General features: G+C 43.3%; 6 protein-coding genes across 13 annotated transcripts; 3 read left to right on the top strand and 3 right to left on the bottom strand.

Annotated features, from left to right (window-relative positions):
• Positions 1-293: 293 nt before the first annotated feature.
• Pkc98E (Protein kinase C) lies at positions 294-10,885 on the bottom strand. Of its 8 annotated transcripts, none has more exons than XM_020943950.2 (11): positions 10,658-10,885; positions 8,514-8,871; positions 8,221-8,414; positions 8,095-8,152; positions 7,927-8,039; positions 7,713-7,786; positions 7,109-7,140; positions 5,203-5,273; positions 3,923-5,141; positions 3,705-3,844; positions 294-3,647 (listed from the first exon to the last, which is right to left on the bottom strand). In XM_020943950.2, the coding sequence occupies exons 2-11, from the start codon at positions 8,665-8,667 to the stop codon at positions 3,486-3,488; spliced, it is 2,217 nt and encodes a 738-aa protein (XP_020799609.2). In that variant the 5' UTR covers positions 8,668-8,871; positions 10,658-10,885; the 3' UTR covers positions 294-3,485. The 8 variants fall into 8 exon arrangements, with proteins under 8 accessions (XP_020799609.2, XP_020799607.2, XP_020799608.2 ...); XM_020943948.2 differs by having other exon boundaries at positions 3,923-5,153; positions 10,658-10,881; XM_020943949.2 differs by lacking the exon at positions 10,658-10,885 and adding an exon at positions 10,118-10,628 and having other exon boundaries at positions 3,923-5,153.
• Positions 10,799-13,185, top strand: Slu7 (Pre-mRNA-splicing factor Slu7). Its single transcript, XM_020944089.2, has 4 exons — positions 10,799-11,814; positions 11,877-12,105; positions 12,163-12,346; positions 12,404-13,185. Exons 1-4 carry the CDS (start codon positions 11,214-11,216, stop codon positions 13,133-13,135), a joined length of 1,746 nt encoding a protein of 581 aa, XP_020799748.2. The 5' UTR covers positions 10,799-11,213; the 3' UTR covers positions 13,136-13,185.
• Positions 13,157-15,642, bottom strand: Cpsf100 (cleavage and polyadenylation specificity factor subunit 2). Its single transcript, XM_020944088.2, has 2 exons — positions 15,350-15,642; positions 13,157-15,296 (listed from the first exon to the last, which is right to left on the bottom strand). The coding sequence occupies exons 1-2, from the start codon at positions 15,496-15,498 to the stop codon at positions 13,181-13,183; spliced, it is 2,265 nt and encodes a 754-aa protein (XP_020799747.2). The 5' UTR covers positions 15,499-15,642; the 3' UTR covers positions 13,157-13,180.
• Positions 15,643-16,109: 467 nt separating this feature from the next.
• On the top strand, positions 16,110-17,522 carry beta4GalNAcTB (beta1,4-N-acetylgalactosaminyltransferase B). Its single transcript, XM_020944051.2, has one exon. It carries the CDS (start codon positions 16,245-16,247, stop codon positions 17,214-17,216), a length of 972 nt encoding a protein of 323 aa, XP_020799710.2. The 5' UTR covers positions 16,110-16,244; the 3' UTR covers positions 17,217-17,522.
• Positions 17,523-17,637: 115 nt separating this feature from the next.
• Ssl2 (Strictosidine synthase-like 2) lies at positions 17,638-19,400 on the top strand. Its single transcript, XM_020944200.2, has 4 exons — positions 17,638-17,851; positions 17,910-18,118; positions 18,186-18,474; positions 18,535-19,400. Exons 1-4 carry the CDS (start codon positions 17,736-17,738, stop codon positions 19,166-19,168), a joined length of 1,248 nt encoding a protein of 415 aa, XP_020799859.2. The 5' UTR covers positions 17,638-17,735; the 3' UTR covers positions 19,169-19,400.
• LOC110177460 (SCY1-like protein 2) lies at positions 19,228-23,101 on the bottom strand. The gene is made up of 6 exons (XM_020944198.2): positions 22,668-23,101; positions 21,999-22,598; positions 21,061-21,936; positions 20,775-20,994; positions 20,518-20,700; positions 19,228-20,449 (listed from the first exon to the last, which is right to left on the bottom strand). Exons 1-6 carry the CDS (start codon positions 22,792-22,794, stop codon positions 19,930-19,932), a joined length of 2,526 nt encoding a protein of 841 aa, XP_020799857.2. The 5' UTR covers positions 22,795-23,101; the 3' UTR covers positions 19,228-19,929.
• Between the last annotated feature and the right edge of the window lie 1,862 nt (positions 23,102-24,963).

The raw sequence follows: 24,963 nt of genomic DNA on the forward strand, positions 1-24,963 counted from the left end.
TTTACATTTGAACTAACCTAATGGCTGCCGTTTGTTTACGTTTGAATTGACCAATCAGAGAAGAAGATCTTCACGTTCCTCTCTTTTAAGATCCGTTACTTTTGCAATTTTAAATCAGCCGTTCAGCTGCTTGCGAACTGTTCTGTTCGCCTGGTACACAGAACCATATTTATATGGAGAATTCGCTAAATTGGATTTGTTATTTTTTAAAACAAAAATAATAAATAAAGTAAATAAACAAATTGTAATTCTTTTTTACGCGTTATTATTTAGTTAAATTGAAACACAATTGGTTACATTTTTCATAGGTGTTACCTCTCTTTATTTATTAATTAGTTTTCACTTAATGTTATAAATCAATTTCTTGTTTTCAATTTTGCTTTCTTTGGTTATCTTTTGCACACATCTGCTTACATATACCATTTATTTAGTAGCTTCTTTAACATTCAATTCTGCCCACTCCTTCCTGCATGCCTTGGTAAACTTTCCTCTTTTTTTTTGTTTTATTTAATAGCTTTTTTACAACATATCAACTGTTGACTTTCGACTTTACCGTTACAGTTATTTATCTCTGGTTTAAACATAACTTAGACTTTATGCATTTTCCTCTGTGTTTTAGTCTGGTTCTTCTTCAACTTCGACTGCTGTGTGTTGTGCTTTTTTGTGGGTTTCTGAATACTTTGCTTTCTTTCTGCTAATGATTAATTCGCTTGCAATGATCTGCGCAGCTCCTTCCAATAAAACCATATCGCGCTTTAGTTTTCTACGCCACCGATCAATAATAAATTATTCAATATATTTCCTTAGTAGTTCGTGAGTGTGTGTAGTTCTTTGTCTTAGATCAGTTAACAACTTGTAGACAATGATTTCGGGGGCTTTTCCGTTTAATAAGTTCCATTTAAGTATCTCTAAGATGCGAAAGGTACGTGAAAAAGTTGCACATATGTATGTAAGTTGGTTTCTTTGTCAGAGTGAGTGTTGCCTTGGTGAGAGCCTGAGCCTGTGCGGCCCCAGAAAAAGTTTAGCTAAGCTGATCGTGTCGAGCCAAGGAGTGAGTACGTTCAGAGCCTGGTCCAGGGTCAGGACCTTTGGCAAGCGAAAGGACCAAGTAGATGGGGGCTGGGATTCGTTCAGCTTTTGCATATATTTAGAGAGTGAGCTTATAGCTAACATTTGGTTGCACATTTGTCCTATAACTTTAACTTGCATTTGTCAGGTTACGGTTACGCGATTTGTTATTCCCTTTTCTGTTTCCTCCTCCTCTGGCTCCTATTATAGTATATTTAATCCTGCTCCCTCTCAATTAACTTTTGTCTGTTCTTTGTTCAACAACAACCAGTGGATTTTTCTATTACCTTGACACCTACATAATCCTCTGATCCCTCGTTCGGTCTCCTCATCATGATCATCATTATCTTGTTGGCTGGATGCGTTTTTCTGTTTTGTTTTATATATATATATATATATATATATATCTTTTAATTGAATACGTGCCTCTATCCAGCCTGGCAACGGCTTCGATCGACTGGCGATTTTGAGCGCATTGTTTAAAAAATTATTAATAGCCTTTAACATTTTGCCTATACTCCAACTTCCTTCATCATCTCCTGGCTTACTCCTTTGTTGGTTATTTATTCTTTGGTAAAATGCGTTCTTGAAAATACTTTGGGTTAACATTTAAATTGTAAGTGGGTAACTAGCGCTTACGTCGGGTTGTTTTTGCTATTTCACAAATATTATTAGACACTGGGCTCTTTATAATTACATACAAATGTGTGTTTTTGCGCTTGCCTTTGCCATACACTTCTGTTTTTTTGCTTATTTTTGTTCTTTTAGTTAACAACGCTGCTTAATAGTTAATAAATCTTTTGTTATCCTTGCTTTCTCGTTTATTCCCATCGATTTATTATTAAATATATACTTTTAGTGATCTCTTTTCCACCGATAGATGGAAATCAAAACAGAAAACACACGAAATTAGTCGTAGAGTAAATAATAATAGTAATAGTAATAACATTTAAATGATACTGATCCAATTTCGATGCGGTATGCTAAAAACTTGCCTCGGGTTAGTTCAAATAGAATATTTAGCTTTGAGTCTTTGGCTTTTAAATTAACACATAATAACCGCGAATATTGTTTTTTTCTCTTATTCATCCTATGCCACATAATTTCATATATAATTTGTTGACGGATTTCCCTCATTACGCTAAGTGTTTTGTTTTGTTTTCTTGTGGGCGTGTTTTGTGTGGTGTGTATTATATATATATGCCTTTAGTTTCACAATTTATATATGTTTCATATATTATATACTTTATATATAATATGCTTTTTCTCCTCCTTCGCTTACAGTCTAAACACATTGGTTGTTTGGGTTGTATTCATAATTTGTTTTTAGCATAAATTAATATGAATTTTCATAGACATTCTCTTTGTAGGTTTTTAGCATTTATTTCTATGATTAGTTTAGCTATACGATTTTCTCTTTGTTGGTAAATTGTATGCGCTTTGTATTAGAGGGGTTTTTGGCTTGATTTTCGCTTTGTTTCTTTTCATTTTTTTGTTGTTTTATAAATATTTATGTATAACAATAAGGTAATAATTTTAAAATAATATCGCTTTAATACTTGAGAAGGAAGTTGTGCAAGATTTCAAACTCGAAATTAAATATTGTGTACTTTGTGTGTCTGAGTGTGTATTTGTGGTAGAGACGGCACATTGCGGCTATTGTGTTTTGAAATTCCCTTGAGATTCGCTTGGAGCAAGTGCCTCGCTCTCTGCCTGGATGCTGTCGGATGCTGTGAGTGCGAAACTTGAGATTCGGCACATCAATCGAACAATCAATAAATAACTAATAACAAAATGCACTCAGCCACTGGGCATTGACTAGATGGATGTGTGTGGGTTTGGGTATGGGTGTGGGGGATATCTTTTTCGTTGGCAAACAACATAAATAAATTTAAACAGGAATAGGCTACGTTTTTGGGTACAGAACTGGTAGAACATCGATGATTTCGAATCGGGTTTTTCGTACAAAAACATCGATTCATTTGCAGCACTACTTTCTGACTTCATCGTGGGGATAATTCGGAACAATTTGCATTGTCCTTGTGGTGTGCGCCTTAAATCAAGTTGAAGCTTAGCAGTTTCGCGACAATTGGCACTGGTAGTTGAATGTGGATGTGGATGATCCTACTCTGGGAGGAAAAGGGGTCTGGGAGGACAACGACTACGAGTGGACTACAACAGAAACAGACAACAATAAAGCGTTCACCGGGGGGAGTTGAATGAAAATGATCACGATAAACAATAAACGATAAACTAGACTGTGCTGGGAAGATGCGCTAGACACCGAACGACCGGATATGACCGGACGACGACGATTTGGAGCGATCTGGGTTGGGCCAGCTAACCGGGATACCCAGTCTCATCCAGCCCATCCAAGTGAACATGGTGAACATGAAATTCGATCGTTGGGGGCCTTCTTAGTACACTTTGCGCTCCGGTCCGAATTTTGGATTTACGAACGAGAAGCCCGCGAATTCATCCTGGTTGATGCAGCGAATTACCTCGTTACCGATCGGTGTCAGCACTGGATCCTCCTTCGTGAACTCAGCATCAAAGTTGTTGGCATCGCGTGGATTTTTCTACAAATAAAATAGAGTTTTAGTTTAAAATTCTCAAAAGAAATCATGGTTACTAACCATTTTCGGTCGGAATGGTGGCTTTATGTTGCGCTTCTCCAGCTCCTTCCAGTCCAGTTTGTTAAAGAATGGATGCTTGCGTATCTCGTTCTCGTCGCCAGTGCAGCCCAGTCGCTGCTCCGGATTTTTGGTTAGAAAACCTGCAGAAATCAAGGATTATCATTATAGAAAACAGTTCACATAGAGCTACTAAGGATAGACTTTGGAGATATTCGTACCCTTAAGAATGGAGACGGCCTCGCGGGACAGCCAAACTGGGTATAGGACGTCGTCGTGCATAATCGAGTCGAATAGCTCGTCCTCGTTATCGGCCTCAAACGGAGGCTGGCCGGCCATCATCTCGTACATGAGGACACCCAGCGCCCACCAATCGACGGAAGCGCCATACTCCTGCTCCTTAAGGATCTCCGGGGCAATGTAGTCGGGCGTGCCGCAGAATGTGGCAGTCAGCATGCCGTTCATGATGCCCTCCTTGCACATACCAAAGTCGGCCAGCTTGCAGTGGCCCTCCTGGTCGAGCAGGATGTTGTCCAGCTTCAGGTCGCGGTAGATAACGCCATGGGTGTGGAGGAACTGCAATGCCAGTGTCACCTCTGCTGCATAGAAGGCCGCCCGGGCGGCCTCGAATCGGCGCGCCTTCTGTATCTGGAACATCAGGTCACCGCCGTTAACGTACTCCATCACGAAGAAGAGGCGGTCCGGGGTCTGGAAACAGGAATGTAACGCAGTCAGGAAGGGATGGTTGGCGGCCAGCGCCAGGATGCGCTTCTCCGTCATAGTGCAGTCCACGTCGTCGTCCTGGATGATGGCGTCCTTCTTGAGCACCTTAATGGCATAGATCTCGTCGGTGCCCTTCTTCTCGGCGAGCATCACCTTGCCGAAAGACCCCTTGCCGAGCACCTTGATGAAGTTGAAGTCAAGCAAGGAGCACTTGCCGGGCCGCGTCTCTCCGGTGGCACCACCTCCGCCAGCACCGCCCACGGCCAGGCTCATGCAGCTGCTGCTGTTGTAGCCGCTGGTCAGCGTCGTGGTGGAGGTGGCCAGGCTGTCCGCGGAGAGCGTGCCACTGCGGAAGGACTGGCCCGGAGCGCCATCGCCATCGGGTCCCAAGGAGGCACCATAGTTGTCCTCGCCACCCTGCTGGTTCAAGTACTTGGAGCGGCGCGGCTGCTGCTTGTCCGGTGAGATCCCCAGCGAGCTGAGAATCTCGGCCATCTGCTTGGTGTTGATGCCGCACGTATTGGCCACGTTCTTCTGGCAGCGCTTGTGCACGTTCATCCCGCAGGTCTCGCATTGCAATCCCTGCTTAATCAGGCCATAGAGCAGCGATCCGCAGTGGTCGCAGAAGGTGAATCTCTTGTAGCTGTGCACCACAAACCGATGGGGCAAATTCACGTTGAAGCGCTGGCCCGCCGGCACCACCTCCACTTTGGTTTGCTGCGGACACAACTAAGTTAGCTGGATCTTGAAGTTCCTGGTATATATTCACATGACTCACCTCATCTCGCATGCCCGGACACTTGGACACCACGGACAAATGGCATTTTTTATGTACAACTAACGTGCAGACTAAAAGTGTTTTGTTTTTTAGGGGAGAGAAATCAAAGGCGGTATACGATTAATATCCACAACTCGGCACCAAACGTTTATGGAATTCTTTGATGACAGAGGCAGAGTGCAGGGCAAATTATTCCAAAACTCTAAACGATGCTCGGAAAAATGTTTCCCGAAAGGATAACATTATTCTTATATACCGATTGTAATAAATGAAACTTAGAACATGCTTAAATATGAAGAATCTATTTAATGTGAAGAAAGTTTATGAGGTAACTGAAAACTTGGGGACTTAAAAGGATCTTAAAGTATGACCCTTAAGATTTAAAATCTACTTTTAGGATATATGAATATTTAAGATTCATTTTATTATAATTTAAAATTGGAAAATAACAATTTGTCGCAAGATAAACTATTGATTCTTGTAATTACTTTGATAAACAATTTTTTTTAATTAAAATAAATAGGGGTGGCACAGAAACTGGTGCAGAATAGGAAATTAATAAAGGAGTCTTAAAGGTATACAATGAATTATCAATTGTTATTCTTATCCAAATCATAATTTGTAAAATATCTACAGAGTTTTAAATAGCATTTTTATATTTTTGTATATGGACCACATTTTTCCGAGTTTACACTCTATAATCTAAAGACATACGAATGTGTAATATATATTTACAGGATTTCGTTTAACTCAAGCTCGTTGAAACATTCAGTGTTAGAAACAAAGGTGCCTCAATCGTGGCATTCAATAGTTTTTTACGGATCTCTCCGGATCTCCTTTGAATATCACGATTGAGATTCTGAAATTAGTTAGAGAAACTGTCGACGACAGTTTCTTGTTGTGCATTGTGTGATTATACCACATAAATAGTATGTTGGTCAGTGGAGTTAAGTTGTGTGCTCGTTGTCTGTGCTCTAATTAGTGTTTTGGTGTACACAAGGTTTTAATCACAACATTTAAACAATGCTTCGTGCCAGATATGAATATATTGAAACCAAAACTACGTAGAAAGGGGAGAATGCACAGAATGAAGCCGTAAATGCAATTTTCTGTAAATGAAAACTGTAGCCTATTGAAAGTTATATATATTTTCACTCAGATTAAATCCTAGTTTTGTCTTATAATTTTCAATTTCTAGTAACATATCCCCTGCACTTTATTGAACTCACAAAGCTATTTAATAGTAGACCTATATGGTTAAAGATTAGTTATATTTGAGACTTATTTAACCCCCTTAAAGGCATGCACTCTAAGTCAGGACCATATAGAATCTATTGAAGTGTTACAGACGGACAAACTGATAAACCTTAATGGAATGACATTATTTCGTAATTCTAAATGACTAAAAATGGGTTACACCCCAAGGACCCTGCCCGATGATCCAATTAGTAGTCTGCATTCCCTCCGCATACGTGAGATACAAAAGTGCAATGTGATGGGGACAGGACCAGATCGATTAGTGGTGCAATTAGGGGACAGGACACCAGAGTGTTATCCTGTTCCGAGCGAAGCATGACTCAAGCCGTGGGTGATGCATCGATGCATTGGACAATGCCGAACGAAGACTGGACTAATGTAGAGGGGTTGATTCCGTTTCGATTAAAAAAAAAAATCAATCAAGATCAAAAGCGAAACCCCAAAATGGCAACAACATCAACGACAACAGCAAACAACGAATAACGAACAACGAACGAACGTAACAAGCAAATGCAAAGTGATATGGTTTTTGGATTGGATATAGCTTTTTGGGGGGCGCTCTTCCTGGAGGGAGCTCCCCCTGGAAGCGCCAGGGCTGAAGCTGCCCTGGTTGCTCCTTCCTTGTTTAGTCTGAAGCGAACACACATACCTTGACATTGATAGCCTTGTTTACCAATTCCCCTGCAAAAAGGCAAGAAATTCCATGGCTATTGTATGTATATATATTTTTTGGGTAACTGAATGATTGGTGTGTGTTGTGTGAGTGTGAAATTGTGCGAGCGATTTTGTGTTTCGATGGATGAGAGCCTGAAGCCCCGTGAAAAACCAAGCATGAGGCCGAGCTGATCGTGAACCCGATGACCCCGCGACCCGCCAGCCAAGCTGTAGCCCAAAAATAGGAAACCACCAAGTGTTAATGCCGATGGGAAACCAAGGAAATTAAAACTGCTAATAGAGTGAGCCACCCAAAAAAAAGAGCCCAAAGAGATGATGATGTTGAGCCGAAAGATGATGAGTGTATGAGGGATAGAGTGGTGTACATTAAGAACATATAGAGGTAAAGAGATCAACCCAAGTAGAATCAAATCAAATCAAAAGTAGTTCAGATGGTGAGCGGTGTTTGTGTGTAAATCAAGTCCCGAAACTAAATGCATGTTCAGATTAATCACTGCAGAGATACAACTTAAAGATGTACGGAGGAGATGTTCTCAGCCCGCGACTGTACGATCATGTGTGCTGTGTGCTCCACTTACCAGATAAACTCGCGGCAATGCGAACAGAAGGTGGGTTGACGCAAAAACGTTGCCATGAACTTGTGCCCATTCACCTGGATTCGCAAAAGAACACATTTAAATCAGTAAAATTGAAGGAGACTAGGCCTAAGACCCACAGAAATCAATAAGATTGTCAAGAATATTCATAGTTATTGATTTCATCAGTCCTTTGTCCTTATAGATTGCCACCAACCTGATGCACACGACGACGCATGGCACCGCGACGCCGATTGAAGCCGGCGCGCTCTTTGAACTCCTTGTTGACGGCCACAGTGTGCTCCACCTCTGCCTCGGCTTTGGCTTGTTCTAAAATAAATAAACGTGAGTTGATGCGTACTATAAATACGTGAATTTGAGATACCATTGCGATTCTTTAGCTCAATTATGACGTGGATCTTGCCCTGGGGCTCCAGGTTAACCTGCATGAATATTAAAAATAGCATTATTGTTTCCAAAAAAACATAAATAAAAGAATGTAATGACATACCCATAGATCCTGCACAGCCGTCTCGCTCTGCATGAGGTCCTCAAAAGAGATTATGCAGTTGGCCACAAAATCATCTGGCGGCAGAGCGGCATCGTGAAAGACGGTCAAATTAATGTTGCTGACATTGGTAACATCATGGACGAACTGCTCGTTCCAAACAGGATCAAATGTCTTTGGCCGTGTGGTGGCTCGATCTGAAAGTTATAAATATTGTCATCATTTTATAAATCTTCAAATTGCAAATTGGAACTTTAGTGAACCATAAACTGCGCTAAATGTATGACAAGACTTACCAAAGTGACTCTCGTCGACATCTATGGACACATAGGGATCGATGAGCTGCTCGTCGGCTAGCTTGCCGAAGGTGAGGTTGTGACGCTTCTGGAAGTCTGTGGGCCGCAGGCCGCTCGCCTCGCACACCTTAATCTGCAGCTTGCCCGTGAACATGGTCGTCCTTTGGCCCTCGAAGCGCTTACAGGCTGTTGAATTGAGTCCGTGTCCGGGGTTCGCTTCCGAATCCTTTCCGCCTGCTCCTGCCGCTTCTCGGTCCTGCGTGCGATGTCCGTGTGTGTGCTGGGAGCAGCGGTCTCACCACTCGACTGTGGTTATCCTAGTGCTGTCGTTGGTGATCTGGTCTGCTCGGCTGGTGATCTGTGGGAAGACAAGACCGAACGGGGGGCTGAGAGGCGTTCGCAACTTTCTCTGTGGGCCAATGTTGCTGTAGGTCATTGACACTCATGAATGGCTTGCGCCGTGCACTCGATTCACTCTCAAGGTCGCCGCCTGCTCCTCGCTTCAATGGAATTTAGGTACATACAGATATCTATCTACAGATGCGGTCATGATAATAGTGCACGATTTTATGTTACAAATTAAATTAAATAGTTTGATTAACTTTTTAAAATGAATTCTGCATGGGATTCTGCAAATTGAAGTAAGTATTTGATTCAAAAAGATCACGAATCCCTTAGGTTTGTTTTAAGGTCGTGTACAACACTTTCAAACAGCACTTATTAATCGAATTCAAATCCACAATTACTAAAAAATCTAATTAAATGAATATTTGAATAACCAAGGTAATTTCTGGAACTTAAAATTTCTATACCCTTGCATTGAAAATCGGTCATAACAAAGCCAAAAATGCAATCATTTCAAGTCGGAAAACTTTTCTATGCTAGTTCTTTAGATTAACAAATCTGCATACTAAATTTAAAATTTTTTTATTATTATTTTTGTTTTTAATTTTGCAAATTTTAACAATGTAAAAAAAAATTGTTGAAAAAATCTATATATGGCTAAATAGATTCAGCTGTTGATGCTGTTTAAGATTATTAATGAATTATAGGGTCGAAAATGATTCCTTCACTGCGTTCAATGCTTTTAACTACAATTACAATTTCCTGCAAGACTATAAATATTAAAATGTTCAAATACTATTATCTTGGCCGCCACTGTCTCCCGCGAACATTTGTGTAAGTATATGTGTGTGTGTGTACTCGGACTCGGATGGGGGCCATTAGGCAATCGCTCAAACGACAACAGTCCGTGAAACGGAAAATCGAAAATAGTACACGACCATCATCATCATCATCATCATCATTATCTTCTGCCTGTGGTAATATTTTTCTGGCGCATAAATCATTCCAAGGAGTGCAACTTTGTAAATTTCGCAATTTTCACCGAGAGATCGTCTGTTGTGGAAATACACACACACGCAAACACAACCACTTAAGAATTCCCCTAATTAGCAAACAAGGAATTTATTTTCTCTAATTGGCAAACTTTTGTTTGATGGGAACACAAGTACACATAGTTGGTTGGTCCATTTTCCACAATCTAAAGTGCTTTCATTGTCATTTAGCTTTGATTACATATCATAATGCCTTTGCTCGCTCACTTTTTTATGCAAATTTCTTGTGTGCATGTATGGTACATACATACGCAAGGCACGAACACACACGCGCAGCTTTTTTCCACAGATAAAACAACAAAGAAAGAATAACAAGAAATGTTCTAGCGCTGCCTCCCACTCGCACCTCAGCGCGCCAGCCACCAATACACTCGCGAATAACACCACCACCCCCTGGCGATCCAATAAGAAACACCTGACGAAACGCGAGAAACTGCGTTCAATTAACAAATCGTCTTTTTGCTAAGGAAGCCGAATTGGAAAATTTGTAATTTTCTAATTGGTGAAAACGGAGGCCTTCCAGCCTTCAGGGTTGCCGTACCGTCAGCACACTGTCACAACCTGACCAACTAGGGTCTAGTGCGCAGAAGCTGGTGTATATTAGAAAAAAAGTGTTCAGCTATGTGTGCGAAAAAATTAAGGATGCCTTGGCACTAGACACACACACACAACACACTCAGCACACACTCGCTCGACATATGCATGCGCGCATATACACACACTCAGCACGCACACAGTTACACGCACCCTGTTTGCACAGCGTTTTAAATTGATTGTTTCCGAAGGAATTTAACTTTAGTTTCCGACGAATTTGAAATATTTCACAAGATCACAGTTTCCAGCATTTTCCGTTGCATTGCTGTCAATTTATTGTTGGCTTTGAATCGAAATCGCGTATTAATATTGATAAAAATGTTCACGCCAAATCTTATTGGAAAAATGTTAGAGATGTGCAACTTGGGCGATGTATCGTTTGGGATGGTAACAGCTCATCAGTTGGGGAAGCTGCTAACAGCTGTAAAACCAACTGTTATGTTAAGTTAAGTGCTGGAAAAGGTTCTTTCAAAAGTAAAAAATTTATATTTGTGACTCGAAGAGCTTAGGAATGATTCTTTTCATTAAATTTATTTTATAAAATATTTTAGTGTAAAATATGTTTTTCATTTAGATATTTACTTAAAATTATTTTGTTTATTTTAATTTTTTTACCCACCACTAATTTTTCGGTTTTCAACACTGACAGTGGAAGAAGAAGATAGCGTGAGGCTATTTGGCAAATTGTAAATAAATAAAATCAGACAAAATGAGTTCGGGGGCCATGCGCACTCCCGTCTCGCAGATCCTCCAAAGCAAGCACGACCAGGATGCCGAAGAGGAGCCCAAGAAGAAGTCCCGCGAGGACTGGCGCAAGGCCAAGGAGCTCGAGGAAGCTCGAAAGGCAGGAACAGCCCCAGCCGCTGTGGACGAAGAGGGTCGCGACATAAATCCACACATCCCACAGTATATATCAAATGCTCCGTGGTATTACGGCTCACAGGGACCCACGCTCAAGCATCAGCGGCCGCAGCATGAGGACGAACAGGGCCAGCTGGACAAGCGTGCACCCAAGGGTTTGGACACCTCTCGCATCATCACTAAGTTCCGGAAGGGCGCCTGCGAGAACTGCGGGGCTCTCTCACACAAGCGCAAGGATTGCCTGGAAAGGCCACGCAAAGTGCAGGCCAAGTATGCTGAATCCATCGTTGTCCATGATGAGCATCTAGTTAACGAGGCGGCGGTCAACTATGACGAGAAACGCGATCGCTGGAGCAGCTACGATCCGGCAAACCATAGAGAGATCGTTGAGGAGTATGAGAAGGTTGAGGAGGCCAAGCGGCAGCTCAAGGCCGAGAAGCTCAAGAATGGTAAGGAAGCGTACATACATAGCTAAACAATAGACTTCCGCATATTTGTTTGCAACTTGCAGATCCTGATGCTGAGATTTCCGATGAAGACGGCAACGAGGACAAGTACGTGGACGAAGTGGACATGCCGGGCACGAAAGTGGATTCCAAACAGCGTATTACTGTGCGCAACTTGCGTATCCGTGAAGACACAGCAAAATATCTACGAAATTTGGATCCGAACTCCGCCTACTACGATCCTAAAACGCGCTCTATGCGTGATAATCCCAATCCTGCGGTTCCGGAAGAAGAGTGAGTACCATAAGGAATCCCGAAACTTACATTTACTTACACCTATCTATCTTGCAGAGCTGAGTTTGCTGGCGAGAACTTTGTGCGGTTTTCGGGAGACACCACAGCACAGGCCACAGCTCAGTTGTTTGCTTGGGAAGCCCATGGCAAGGGTGTGGATGTCCATCTGCTGGCTGAACCCACCAAATTAGAGCTCCTCCAGAAGGAGTACGAACAGAAAAAGGAGCAGTTCAAGTCAAGTGTAAGACCATGAATTCTTGTAATGTTTCAACAATTCCTTAACATTTCCTCTTTTCAGACCAAAACTCACATCGTGGAGAAATACGGCGGAGAGGAGCATCTACAGGTGCCGCCCAAGTCGCTGCTGTTGGCTCAAACTGAGGAATACATCGAATACTCTCGCAGTGGCAAGGTAATTAAGGGCGTGGAGAAACCAAAAGCCCGCAGCATTTACGAGGAGGATGTTTACATCAATAACCACACGACTGTGTGGGGCAGCTTCTGGAACGCCGGTCGTTGGGGCTACAAGTGCTGCAAGTCCTTCATCAAGAACTCCTACTGCGTGGGCATGCAAGAGCCAGAGGGCTATTCGGATCAGCATTCAACTCCTAGTTCCAGCTCAGCAACATCTGCTGCAGAGTCCACCGCCCAAGTTCATTTCAAAGTGCCAGATGTTCCATCGGAGAAGCCAGTTCTCTCCGAAGTCGACTCTGTGCCGAGCTCAGAATCTTCATCATCGTCAGAGGAGGAAGAGAAGCCGGAGAAGAAAAAGTCAAAAAAGAAATCCAAAAAGCGGGAGAAGAAAAAGAAGGCCAAGGAGCAGCGCAAAATGAAATCCAAACACAAAGAAGCCAAGGAGAAGGAGAAGACAAAGACGAAGGAAAAGGCAAAAGAGATTCCTGAAGAGATGGACGATCGTAAGCGGGCGTACAACAGCATGTACGATATAAAGGCACCCACCGAGGATGAGATAGAGGAATGGAAGAAGAAGCGGCCGCGTGCAGAAGATCCAATGATGCAGTTTATATAGACGTGGAATATAAAAATAATCTAGATTATAAAGAAAACTTTAATCTTAAACAATTGCGTACTGCTCATAGAGCAACTCCCTGATTTTGTAGTACTCTTCCGAAAGGCAGCCCTCCATGGCAACCTTGCCGGCATCCACGCGCCTTAAAGCCAAGGTTCCATTGCTGCACCAAAGGACGCCGCCGGAGAACTCCGAGTTGATGTTGTTCCGCATGAGAATCTGCTTAAAGTCTGAGAGCTTTAACTCATTGATCAGCACCGAATTGTGGACGGGGATCTCGTCGTCCGCTAGCGTTTCCAGGGTCAACGTCTTGCCCTCTTGTACGTCCTGCTCAACGGTGACATCCATGGGAGCGTCGATGGCCTTGAGACGCATTCCCAAGCGGCCATCCACCCAGGCCACTTCTGCGTCCTTGCCCTTTTGGAACTGGAGCTGGGAGACGAGGCCCTCTGTGAGGCGCACCTGGTAAATGTGGATCTCTGTGGTCACGTCAATGATCTCGCCTTTCTGCGGCGTGAAGACGCGTGAGCCGACATTCTGCTCGCAATGCTTGGCCACCACCTGGGTGCCCTCCGCAGTGCCGTGGATGACAATCACACGCCTCGGTCGCAATTGGGAGAGGATCTTTAACATGGACTCACCGTCTGAACGACCCTCAAAGTCGATTCGCTGGATCTGGGCATTCACTTCAATGGTTTTCCGCTGATTTATCAGCTTGGTGGGCTTTTCTAGCAGCTGGACATCAGTGTCTGCGACAGCTCCGTTGGCCTGAGGATCAGCTCCCATGCCCGGCTCTTCCTTCTTCACATTCTCCTTGTTCTGCTCTTCCACGGGCACGAAATCGTAGCCCCCCGTATCGGCGATGCGATAGTCATCGAGGTTGATGATCTCTCCGTACTCGTCGTATTTGATCTTCTCTTCCTGATAGGGAAACATTACGTGATGGCGCTTGTTGGACTTGAAGAAACCGGAATGGTGACGACCCTCTGGCCTGACGACAATGTCGTGCTTGCCAGTAATAACACTCATTTCGATGTCGTCTTCAGACTCGGAGCTGCTTTCCTCCTCTACATCTGGCTTCACAATGAGGGGATTCAGTTTTTCGCCCTGGGTGCGCAGATATTCATCCAGCTCGGCGCCTTCGAGCTCAACTCTCCGTCGAATGTCTAACTCAATTTGCTTGCCTGGCGTGCAGTTGTCGAGTAGCTCCATGGCCAGAGTACCGGGCGAAGTGCGTGTGGTTAGGATAATGCTATTGTTGGCATTGCTGGCCCATTGCACAAAGAGGTCTCTGGTGAATCCGCTCTCCAGATCCGGCGTGCTGGCGAGCACAACTTTGGGTCCCGCAGGCAGTTTGTAGACGTCCGCCAGGGAGTGACACAGCTGGATGTGCTTGAACTGGAAGGGATTGTTGCGGGCACCTTCGAAGGCCTTTGTCAACTTGTCGCTCATCCACTCGATCTGCGATTTGGCGAACTCGATCACGTTGTAGCTCACATTGTTGAGTAGGGCCAAGGAGTAGGCCATCAGCCCGGACTCCTTGTTCTTCCACAGTTGGTCCAGCATGTGGGCCAGCTCAAGAACACGTCCTGCGGTGTCCACAGCTATGAGGACATTGCCATTATTTCGCACCGTCTGCAGAATGTTGGTCATCAGCTTTTCATCGCGAGCCCGTCTTCTGGCCTGCTGGTACTGTGCATTGTAGGCGTCGGTGATGAGGAGTGAGGGCCTCTGCAGCCTGTCTAGCTCACAGCCGCTCAAGTGCCGTTCCTTTTTGTGGTTAAAATCAGTAGCATATACTATGTCCTCCTCGCCCACCTTCACTATCTTCCAGATGGTACCGCCTATCATGTGGCCAGCATTGAGGGGCGTTATGGATATGCCATAGCCCTTACCCTTCAGCGAAATCGTTTGGTTATATTTCAGTTGCGTGATCTTCTCGAAGGCCGTGTCCACGTCGTCCAGCGAGAAGAGATCAAAGTCGCCCATGTTGAAGTGCGACATGTACAGGTCGTACATGAACATCTGGCCCATCTTAAACACTGGAATTGTGGCGTAGATGGGGCAGTTCAATCCCAGCTTGCCGACCAAGTACGGCAAGGCGCCTAGGTGATATGCGTCAGGGTGGGACAGCAGCACGGCGTCCAAAGTGTGCACCTGCCTGTACTTGTATGAAACTTATAAGCTGCACCTTAAATTGTCTCGAATATTCACCTCTTGAGCTCTTTAATAAAGTTAGCGTCGAACTTTTCATCCCACCCGCAGTCCAAAAGAATTCGCACGTCGTCTATCTGAAGAATGTAGCACGGCGGAGACTCGTCCATAGCCCCGGATATCGTGTGCAACTTAATAATGGACGTCATTTTGGCAGATTCAACTACTATTCAACAACAGATTAACGCGCATTAATTAAAAACGATTAATTAATCTTCGGAGAAAGAAATAAGAGCCAAGTGACCGGCCCAGGGCTGGACAACAACTTTCGTGTGGAGTTGCCAGACTGTTTTATATGCACTAGCTGTTTGTTTATACAGTGGTCACCAGTTAAAATAAACACTGTTTAATGTTTCCACATAATAACTTACGCACATAATAAACGAAGTGAATAATAAAAAAAAATTCAGGAAAATTTTCAAGACAAATATTAAGAAGGTTAATTTATCTTCTTTATGGTCATAGGCATTTTCATTACCTTATCTCCTTTAAAATTAATTAAATTATTACCTCAGAAGATATTCTTATCTGGCTATTGGTTAAATGAGATAAGTATTAACATATTTAACTTGGACAGTGAAATCATTTGGGATGAACCACAGAGAAAATCATCTGTCCTTCATAAGTAATGATAGAAAATTCGTAATTAATAAATATTTATATGATAATTAGGTAAATATTGTTTTTTTTTTAAATTGAAGAGTGGAAAATATAAAATGGTATTCCTTTTTAAGGATGTTCCACTGTACACGGCGTCGTATAATCTGCACTGGTATGAGTACTTTGCACCCCTCGTCGGCAGCTGATTTTTGTCAGCCCGCCAGTCGAGACTTCTGCCGCCCCTAGGATGCGGACTTCCCTGAGATCACGCTGAGATTTGAGTTCCTGCCAAACGATGTTCGTGCGGCTGTGGCACAGGAATTTCCACATTCACGACCTGCTCCTCGCCATTAGCCTGGTCACGCTCATTGTGTACCTTTCGCTGCCCTTTCGCTTCGCCTCGCACTACGACTACATCGAGGGATCGCAGATCGAGGAGGCTCTGGTGCAGCAAGTCACCCGGAATGTGTCTCTGCAGGAGGTGTTTGAGTGCACCTACTCGGAGATTATTGCGGCCAACAGGTTCGTTTACAACCTGGCCCACTACCACGAGGCGGTTCACAACGGCGGCGAGATTCATCCTGGCGGCGAGTTCCGGCCGGAGCAGTGCCAGGCCCGTTACAGCACTGCCATCATTGTGCCCTACAGGCAACGGGAGGAGCAGCTGCACGCCTTCCTCACCTACATGCACAATTACCTGCGCCAGCAGCTGATCCACTATCGAATTTTCCTAGTGGAGCAGTACGACCACAAGCCCTTTAACCGGGCGATGCTCTTCAACATCGGCGCCCAGGTTGCGGCGGAGTACGGCTTCCCCTGTCTGATCCTGCACGACGTGGACCTGCTGCCGCTCAACTCGGGTCAGATGTACGCGTGTACGGAGAAGCCACGGCACATGTGCTCCGCTTTGGATCACTGGCGTTTCCGACTGCCCTACCGCGGCCTCTTTGGTGGTGTGGTGGCCATCAATACCGTCCAGTTCCAGCAGATTAACGGAATGTCCAATCTGTACCACGGCTGGGGCGGCGAGGACGATGATCTCTACGAGCGGCTAGTGGCTCTGGGGATCGATATCTGCCGCTTTGCGATGGAGTTTAGCGAGTACACAATGCTGAAGCACAAGCCGGAGAAGCCCAACAAGAACCGGGTGGCCCTGCTCCGGGCCGCCGCTCTCCGGCAGCACTCGGATGGACTCAACTCGCTGGTCTACAAGGAGGTGGAGCGACGCATGCACAGCCTGTTCACACACATCCTGGTGGAGACCTGAGAGCGCTGCCTGCTAGTATTTGTTATTTATGTAGCTTGTAGGCCAATCGTTTACTCAGTTTTAGACTTTGGGTGCACTTAGCTTAGCAGCCGCCTTAGACAATGCGTTCCGAATCGATATCGTGATATCTCCACTCACTAGGCTAAGAAGCTGGGAAGGCTGGACGGGAAACGATGAACAACCGAATATGTTAAGGGAAGTACAATGCGCTAATCATCTTCGATCGAAGATGTATCGCCAAAGATATCAGCCATGTTAAGCACGCTCTGCCTCTGATAATAATAAATGGATAAATAAGTATAAAAATGTTTGTTTCAATTTGAAAGAAACTCCTCCAATACCTTGTGCCCTATTTTTCCCGGGTTAACATTCAAATCTAACCATAGTGTTGATTATAATTAACTATCGCAGTAATCAAAGTCCATATGTTTTTGTTTGTAACCATGTTCGTATGGCTGGACTTTACCTTAACGTTGGGGCAACCTTTTCAGTTAGAAAATTGTGTTTAAGAACATAAATATGGGCTTTCTGAGTTCCATTCGTAAAGTCATTCTATACGTGGGTTTTTTCTTGGGAGCGATTTTCCTGCTTCCCGGATTACCACCAAACACCACATTTCCCTTAAGGGAATATGTGTAAGTCAATGATCTTCAATTCCTTCCCAAAGTATAAAAATATCCCGACATGTGACAGCATTACACCGCCGAGGGAACTAAAGGGGACACTGGAAGCTAATACTCACCTGGATGGCGCTAGACACTTGTGGCAGGATCGAGTCTTTGGACCAGAGTGCCTGATAGCTCGGGACGATAGTATCTACACGGGCATTCATGGTGGAGAAGTCATCAGGCTAAAAAAAAAAGATTATGTTGAGACTGTTACAAAGATAGGAAAACCTTGTAGTAAGGAAGAGTTTTTCTTTAATGGTTACTTATGTTTACTTAATTAATGGGTTTTTATTCCACTTAGATTACATTTTTCAAGATACGGTATGTGGCTACCCCGTGGGCTTGGCCTTTGTCTCCCAGAAAAACAATATGATTATTGCCGATGCCTATTATGGGCTATGGGAGGTGAACTTAGATACGAATCAGAAGACCATGTTGGTGTCTCCGGAGCAAGTACTTCCGGGAAAGAAAGTTAATCGACCGGCAAAGCTATTCAATTCAGTGGCAATCAGCCGGGAGGGTGACATTTACTGGACCGACTCCCTAACCGATGACTTTATGTTGGCTCCGTTTGCGAATCCTTCGGGTCGGTAAGTTTAATTTAAGGAAATCTTTCTGGTTTTAAGGGATAATAATGAGCTCTCTTTTAGTCTTTTTAGGTACAATCGAAAGATGAAGACCAATGAGGTACTTCTGGATGAGCTGGCATTTGCCAATGGTTTGGTTTTAAGTCCGAAGGAGGATTTCATTATCGTTTCTGAAACGACTGCAATGCGCCTGACCAAATACCACCTTAAGGGACCACGGGCTGGTCAGAGCGAAGTCTTTGTAGACGGCCTGCCAGGTTTACCGGATAATCTCACTCCCGATGCCGAGGGAATTTGGGTGCCTCTGGGCGTCGCTGCAGATAGCGAGAACCCCAATATGTTTGCCATTTTATCTCCCCATCCGAGACTTCGGTTCTTTCTCGCCCGTCTTATGGCCCTAATGCAGCTTCCCTTTCGCTATCTGAACCAAGTGTATCCCAACACTGTGGGGGATCGTCTGTTTCACTCGTTCACTGAGTGGGTAAGCAGAAATACTCCCAGTAGGACGACCGTTGTGCGTGTGGACTGGAATGGAAATATAGTTAGATCCCTGCATGGTTTTGATAGATCCTCGGCTGGAATATCGCATGTCCTGGAGTTCGAAGGTCATCTCTATATGGGATCACCGTTCAACCCGTATGTAATTCAAGTTGAATTGCCCATTACCTATGAGAAGGAGAATGAAGTTGTTAGCTAGGAAATCGATTACTAGATTTACAAATTAAAATCCTTATTTGTTCTTAAAAACTATACTTGTGCATTGTATTTTGTAATTTTATTAGTTAGTTCTTTTAGAAAAGATATTAAACAAGGACGAAGAAGCTCACAGTTGTTGAAATCTGAATAATAATTGTAAAAATAAATCAATCCTTTTAAATAGCAAACAATAACCGATAAATATATTAAATAACATATTTTGATATATTAAATAATACATCTTTGTCTATATCCTTTGTAAAATATACATAGGTAAGGATCCATTGCACAAAACATAGTCGGTTTGCTCTTTTGTCTAGCTAACAATAATAATACATATTCTATTTTTAACTAAACGCTTTCATTTCGTTTTGCGTTTGATATCGGTTGCGGAATGTGGCAACGAGCGAGGAGCCAAAGGACTCGTGTTAAAATCTACATAATATAATTTAAAACATTTCTAACAAACACGCACCACACACACGTACACAGGACAATCACACCTCGCACATTAATTAATTTATATATATATATATATATTTATAGGTATGTATATACGTGAATAAAATGGTAAGTCGAAATCCCTGTAGCAAAAACATGAGGTATAGTCAAGTCTTAACAAATGGGTCCCAAGACTTGACTATTATCTCATGTTTTTGCCGCATTCGGTTTTTTTTTCATAAAAGTCCGACGCAACCTGTTGTATATAGAGTTGGCCTTGCTGTTCGATATATGGAATATGTGGTTATTGGCTACAACTGTCTAGTTCAAAAAGTTAAGTATGTCTTGCTGGGAGAGTGCATTGAGGTTCTGGTTATCTGTCGTTAGCAGGGGCTGTGTCTGGGGCTGCAGCGTTGGAGCTTGACTGGGCTTGCCCAGACGATGCTGCTGCTGTTGCTGCTGATGCTGCTGGATACTGTTCAGACTGTATCCGGCTGGATAAATATAGTTAACAGTCGGCTGCTGCAGCGTGTATGTGTTGGCACCGTTTGTGTTTGGCTTAGTGGTCGCAGTGAGGCCTGTACCTCCTCCGAAGGGATCCAGGTTATCCAGAGAGGAGAAATTATTGTTGCTGGCCTGTGGTGAGGCGAGTTGATGGTTCATAACCAACGGATTTGCACTGTGCCAGCCATTATTGATCTGCATCGGTGCCGGTGCCGGTGCTGGCGCAGGTGGAGTGGTAGCTGTTGTCGTTCCCAAACCAGTCAGGTTGCTTTGCATCATCGAGGAGAGAATGTCTGGCCTGCCAGTTGACTGTGCCGACATAGTGTTGTGCGTTATTCTGAAATATCGAAAGGGTTTCTTGAGTCTTGTCTGGTTGTCTTCATAGTCCGCTTGATTGATGCGTACTTGAGCTGCTCTTTGGCTTTGACGGGCGCCAGGGGAGCGGCGTTGCCTGCCTTTGGTTGACCCACAGTGAAGCCGGAGAACATGTCATCGTTGATCTTGTTGCCATTGTTGGCACCACCACTGGGCGAAAGGGCAGAACTGCCGTCCAGCTCATTAGCCAATATTTCGGAAGCATCTTTGGGTCTGAATCAAAGTAATCAGAATGGGATTATTTAAATATAATTTTTTTTTTTGATTAAAAACAAAAACGATCTTACTTATTGTCTCTCTGAATGGTAGACAGTTGTTGCAACTTCTCACGCTGCTCCTGTTCCACCCGGCCCATCATTTCCTTGATGAGACCTATAATCGTATTGAATTGAGCTATAGTCAGGCCATTCTCGACACTTAAGGGCACTAGGTAGGGAATGCATTTATGTGCCATCACATCCTTGGTTATGCCCAGTTTCGTATTGGTCATTGCAATTTTGTAGATTCCTTTAAGGATAAGAGAAATTACAGAAGAAATATAATGAAATAAATTTAAAAACTTTATTTACTCACCTATGATACCCATGATGATGGCAGGCTCTCGGCTCTGAATCTGCTGCAGAAAAGGTAGGATCTCATCTAGTACCAGCCACTTGTCCAGGTTCTCTAAGAGCTTTCCAATGGATATCAGGCAGTTGACCTTTACCGACACGTTGCTGCTCTGCAGGCAAAGTTTTTTGATGCGTGGCAGCACCGAGTTCTTCATGGCGTTGTAGTCGATCAGGGTGGAGAATGTGGGAAGCACTGCCAGGCACAGATCCTGAATCTGCGGCATATCGCACTCCAGTGAGCGATACAGCAGCGGCAGCACACTCTGTTTGACTTCTTCCGCGGGTGTTAGCTTTAACAAAAGATCCATCTTTTGCATGAAAATCAATAGGATCTGTATGGGATCCGTCAGCTTGAAGATAGGCTTCAGGTGCGGTAGGATATGGTCACAGTACTCTCGCTGGCTGCTCATCTCCGCGATAAGCAGCACATTTGGCAGCACGAAGGGGATCATCGGAGAGTTCACAAACTCCTTGACCAGATAGGGCAGGATCGAATGCAGATTCACGCGGTGCGGCAGCGTCGGAATGATCTGGGGCAGCCCCTTGTAGAACTTGGATTTCTGTAGATTGTCCCACTGATACAACGAGTCCAAATAGCTAAGAGTCTTAACGCCTACATCCTGGAAGTAGGCGATCTGTTTGAGCTCGTGCAGCTTTGGGCGCAGGCTAGCACTGGGATGGAGTAGGGCCTTAAGGCTTTCGGTCAGCTCGCCGGGCACAGCATTCATAGGTGGATATTTGCGCTGGTTGAGATCGTTGGCATAGCGCCGAAAGCCGCTGTAATCGCTGCCAAACATCTTGAGGGGCTTGCCGGAATAGATGGTGAATATGAGCACACCTGCGGGTTATTAAGTATTAATTTAAACAAACTGTTCACTTAAGGAGTTACCCTATACTCACCCAACGAGAAGAGATCACTGTCGGGTGTGTTTAAACTGTTCAAGGCCACCTCCGGAGCCGTGTACTCCAAACTGGGTTGTGCCAGAACATGCAGGGAGGTTGTGTACTCCCGGAATGGCCAGTTTGGTGTTCCGTCCGTCGCTGGCTGGTTGGCAATGCAGAAATCGAAGCCGAACAGCTTCCAGCTGCGGTTCTTGTTAATCACGATCGTCTCGGCCGATATGTTGCGATGAACGATCTTGGCGTCCTGGTGTAGGAACTGCAGACCATCAAACAGCTGTAGCAGGCCGTGACGGATTTCCACGTCGTACAGCTTCTTCTCGGAGCGGACGTTGTCGCCAACGACATTTGCCAGCGAGGCGAACACGGGTTCCGTGGCAAAGGCTAGTGAGTCCCGGCTCTCCTCCAGCGGATGCTGCACAGTCAGCACATGTGGGTGACGGATCTTGGTCAACTGTTGCACGCCCCTGCGCAGCGTTTCCAGCATAGTTTCCCTGTCATCTTTCGACCATCGTTCAAGCGATTTCTTCTCGAACACGAACACGGACACTTCCTGCTTGGTGCTCTTCTTGTAGCCATTGTAAACCTTCCACATAAGACCTGTTCGGTTGGATTGAAGAGACGAAATTTGTCACAATATGTTGGGGAGTTCGTCCAGGGAAAACTCACCCACTCCTGCGGTGCACACCTGTTCCAGCACCTCGTACTCGCGCGTTACATTGTTTCCGGGCAGCACGCCGGACAGAGTGGATACAGTCTGCACAGCCGTCGAATAGAATTTGTTTATCATGTCCATTTTGGCTGCGAATCTACAGAAACTGCGGCCCCCAAGTTTGTGCAAATTCCTATTGTTATTAATCAATACTAGGGTTGTTTATCAAAATATCAATATATCGATATTTTCCTCAAAATGATATATTTATATCGTGATATTTTGTTTGCCCAACTATCGATGTTGCGATGTTTTTATTGATATTGTTTGATTTTATCAAAAACATGCTTAAAAATGTACATCTTGTACGACTAGATAACCATTTTACACGTTTCCAGCGGTAGAATTCTTGCGTTTGAATTCTGATGCAGGAATTAGAATTTAAAAACAGATGTTATTTTCGATACGATACGATATATTCAGATTCCGATAGATAAAAGGTGGAAAACTAAGCTTGGTTTAAATACCCGTAACCGTAATAATAGGTTTTAAACTATGATGGGAAAAGGTGGAAAGCTTTGCTCTGACTTAAAACGTAATCATCTAACGTCAAGTCATCAAACACGTAATTATTTAACGTCAGGTATACACTAGTGTGACCAAAGAACTACTTTTTTCTTAAGGCCAAAACACAAATGAGGGCGCGAAACTTAAAATAATCTACAAATCTTAATATATTGCAAAATATTGATATTTTTTTCGTAGTTGAATTTATTTACTACTTGCTTAGAATGTACAAGTAACTAAATTCCCATACAAAATTGAAATTAGCCCTGAAACTATATTATTATGAAGAGGTATACTCCAGGGAAGATTCTTAAAGTCACCACCATACTACTTTAAACTTTAATAAATATACATTCCTTATTATTATTTGAAAGAAAATCAGAAAACAATAATGTATAAAATATAATACATAACCATAGGCGTTTTAAAGGCAATTACTTTTTTTTATTTTTAGCAAGTAGCAACATTTTTATTTCTTTTTGTTGTTCTTTCGAAGGCTGTTTTTGTTTATTGTCGAGCAAACGGAAAGTGAATTTAAAATAAGCGTAATTGGTAATTATTTTTGGATTGTTTGGCGTAAATAAATTACGACTTTGCGCTGGCTGCGGAACTTCTCTTGGTGGTCTCAAAATAAAAACAAAACAGATTTAATAATCGCATTTGTATTCCTCAGATAGGAGCTCTTTTTATACCCCAGCGCAGGGTATTATAATTTCAGTAAGAAGTTTGCAACGCAGTGAAGGAGTCATCACCGACCATATAAAGATCAGTAAGTAACTAGACCAGTAAGTAACTAAAATCAGTAAGTATCTATGACCAGTAAGTATGTATGATCAGTTACTTAATTTGAACACTAATAAACAATGCAGTAAGTATCTATGATCAGTAAGTATCTATGACCAGTAAGTAGCTTTGACCAGTAAGTATCTATGACCAGTACGTACCTAAGATCAGTAAGTAACTATGACCAGTAAGTATCTATGACCAATAAGTTTCAATGACCAGTAAGAATCTATGAACACTAATAAACAATGACTTGCGACTTTTGTAACACAACACATTTCTGATACATGGCCGGCAGGAGTCGCTTCATTCCGGGGATGTTAGAACTAGTAGGGAATCATATGCACAGATGTGTGAGATTTGTTTGGAACAAATTTAAGCTATTTGAATGAAACTATGGAGTTATTCTTCTAAATAATTTTACTAGTATATAAGTCGGAGACTGGCGAATCGGTGTACTATATATATACATAGATATATCTGCCATAGGAACAATCGGACGATTTATAGAACTATGATCAGTAATTAACTATAACCAGTAATTAACTCTGAGCAGTAAGTAACTCTGAACAGTAAGAATCTATGACCTGTAAGTAACTCTGATAGGGAGTAACTTTGATCAGGAAGAATGTATGACCAGTAAGTATCTATGACCAGTAAGTATCTATGACCAATAAATATCAATGACTAGTAAGTATCTATGAACACTAATAAACAATGACTTGCGACTTTTGTAACACAACACATTTCTGATACATGGCCGGAAGGAGTAGCTTCATTCCGGGGATGTTAGAACTAGTTGGGAATCATATGCACATATGTGCGAGATTTGTTTTGGAACAAATTTAAGCTATTTTAATGAAACTATGGAGTTATTTTTCTAAATAATTTTACTAGTATATAAGTCGGAGACTGGCGAATCGGTGTACTATATATATACATAGATATATCTGCCATAGGAAC

This window comes from Drosophila serrata, unplaced genomic scaffold (assembly GCF_035046125.1).
Source record: "Drosophila serrata isolate PLE 108 unplaced genomic scaffold, ASM3504612v1 contig_162, whole genome shotgun sequence".
Taxonomy (NCBI): domain Eukaryota; kingdom Metazoa; phylum Arthropoda; class Insecta; order Diptera; family Drosophilidae; genus Drosophila; species Drosophila serrata.

Coding starts and splice junctions, on each gene's coding strand:
- Pkc98E (XM_020943948.2), bottom strand. CDS start 8,667: ATGTTCACGGGCAAGCTGCAGATTAAGGTGTGCGAGGCGAGCGGCCTG. Junction 8,040..8,094: donor TGAGCTAAAGAATCGCAATG/GTATCTCAAATT, acceptor TATTTATTTTAG/AACAAGCCAAAGCCGAGGCA. Junction 3,845..3,922: donor GGCCGTCTCCATTCTTAAGG/GTACGAATATCT, acceptor TGATTTCTGCAG/GTTTTCTAACCAAAAATCCG.
- Slu7 (XM_020944089.2), top strand. CDS start 11,214: ATGAGTTCGGGGGCCATGCGCACTCCCGTCTCGCAGATCCTCCAAAGC. Junction 11,815..11,876: donor GGCCGAGAAGCTCAAGAATG/GTAAGGAAGCGT, acceptor TGCAACTTGCAG/ATCCTGATGCTGAGATTTCC. Junction 12,106..12,162: donor CCTGCGGTTCCGGAAGAAGA/GTGAGTACCATA, acceptor TCTATCTTGCAG/AGCTGAGTTTGCTGGCGAGA.
- Cpsf100 (XM_020944088.2), bottom strand. CDS start 15,498: ATGACGTCCATTATTAAGTTGCACACGATATCCGGGGCTATGGACGAG. Junction 15,297..15,349: donor TTTATTAAAGAGCTCAAGAG/GTGAATATTCGA, acceptor ATACAAGTACAG/GCAGGTGCACACTTTGGACG.
- beta4GalNAcTB (XM_020944051.2), top strand. CDS start 16,245: ATGTTCGTGCGGCTGTGGCACAGGAATTTCCACATTCACGACCTGCTC.
- Ssl2 (XM_020944200.2), top strand. CDS start 17,736: ATGGGCTTTCTGAGTTCCATTCGTAAAGTCATTCTATACGTGGGTTTT. Junction 17,852..17,909: donor TTTCCCTTAAGGGAATATGT/GTAAGTCAATGA, acceptor GACATGTGACAG/CATTACACCGCCGAGGGAAC. Junction 18,119..18,185: donor AAAGATAGGAAAACCTTGTA/GTAAGGAAGAGT, acceptor TATTCCACTTAG/ATTACATTTTTCAAGATACG.
- LOC110177460 (XM_020944198.2), bottom strand. CDS start 22,794: ATGGACATGATAAACAAATTCTATTCGACGGCTGTGCAGACTGTATCC. Junction 22,599..22,667: donor GGTGTGCACCGCAGGAGTGG/GTGAGTTTTCCC, acceptor CCAACCGAACAG/GTCTTATGTGGAAGGTTTAC. Junction 20,701..20,774: donor ACCATTCAGAGAGACAATAA/GTAAGATCGTTT, acceptor ACTTTGATTCAG/ACCCAAAGATGCTTCCGAAA.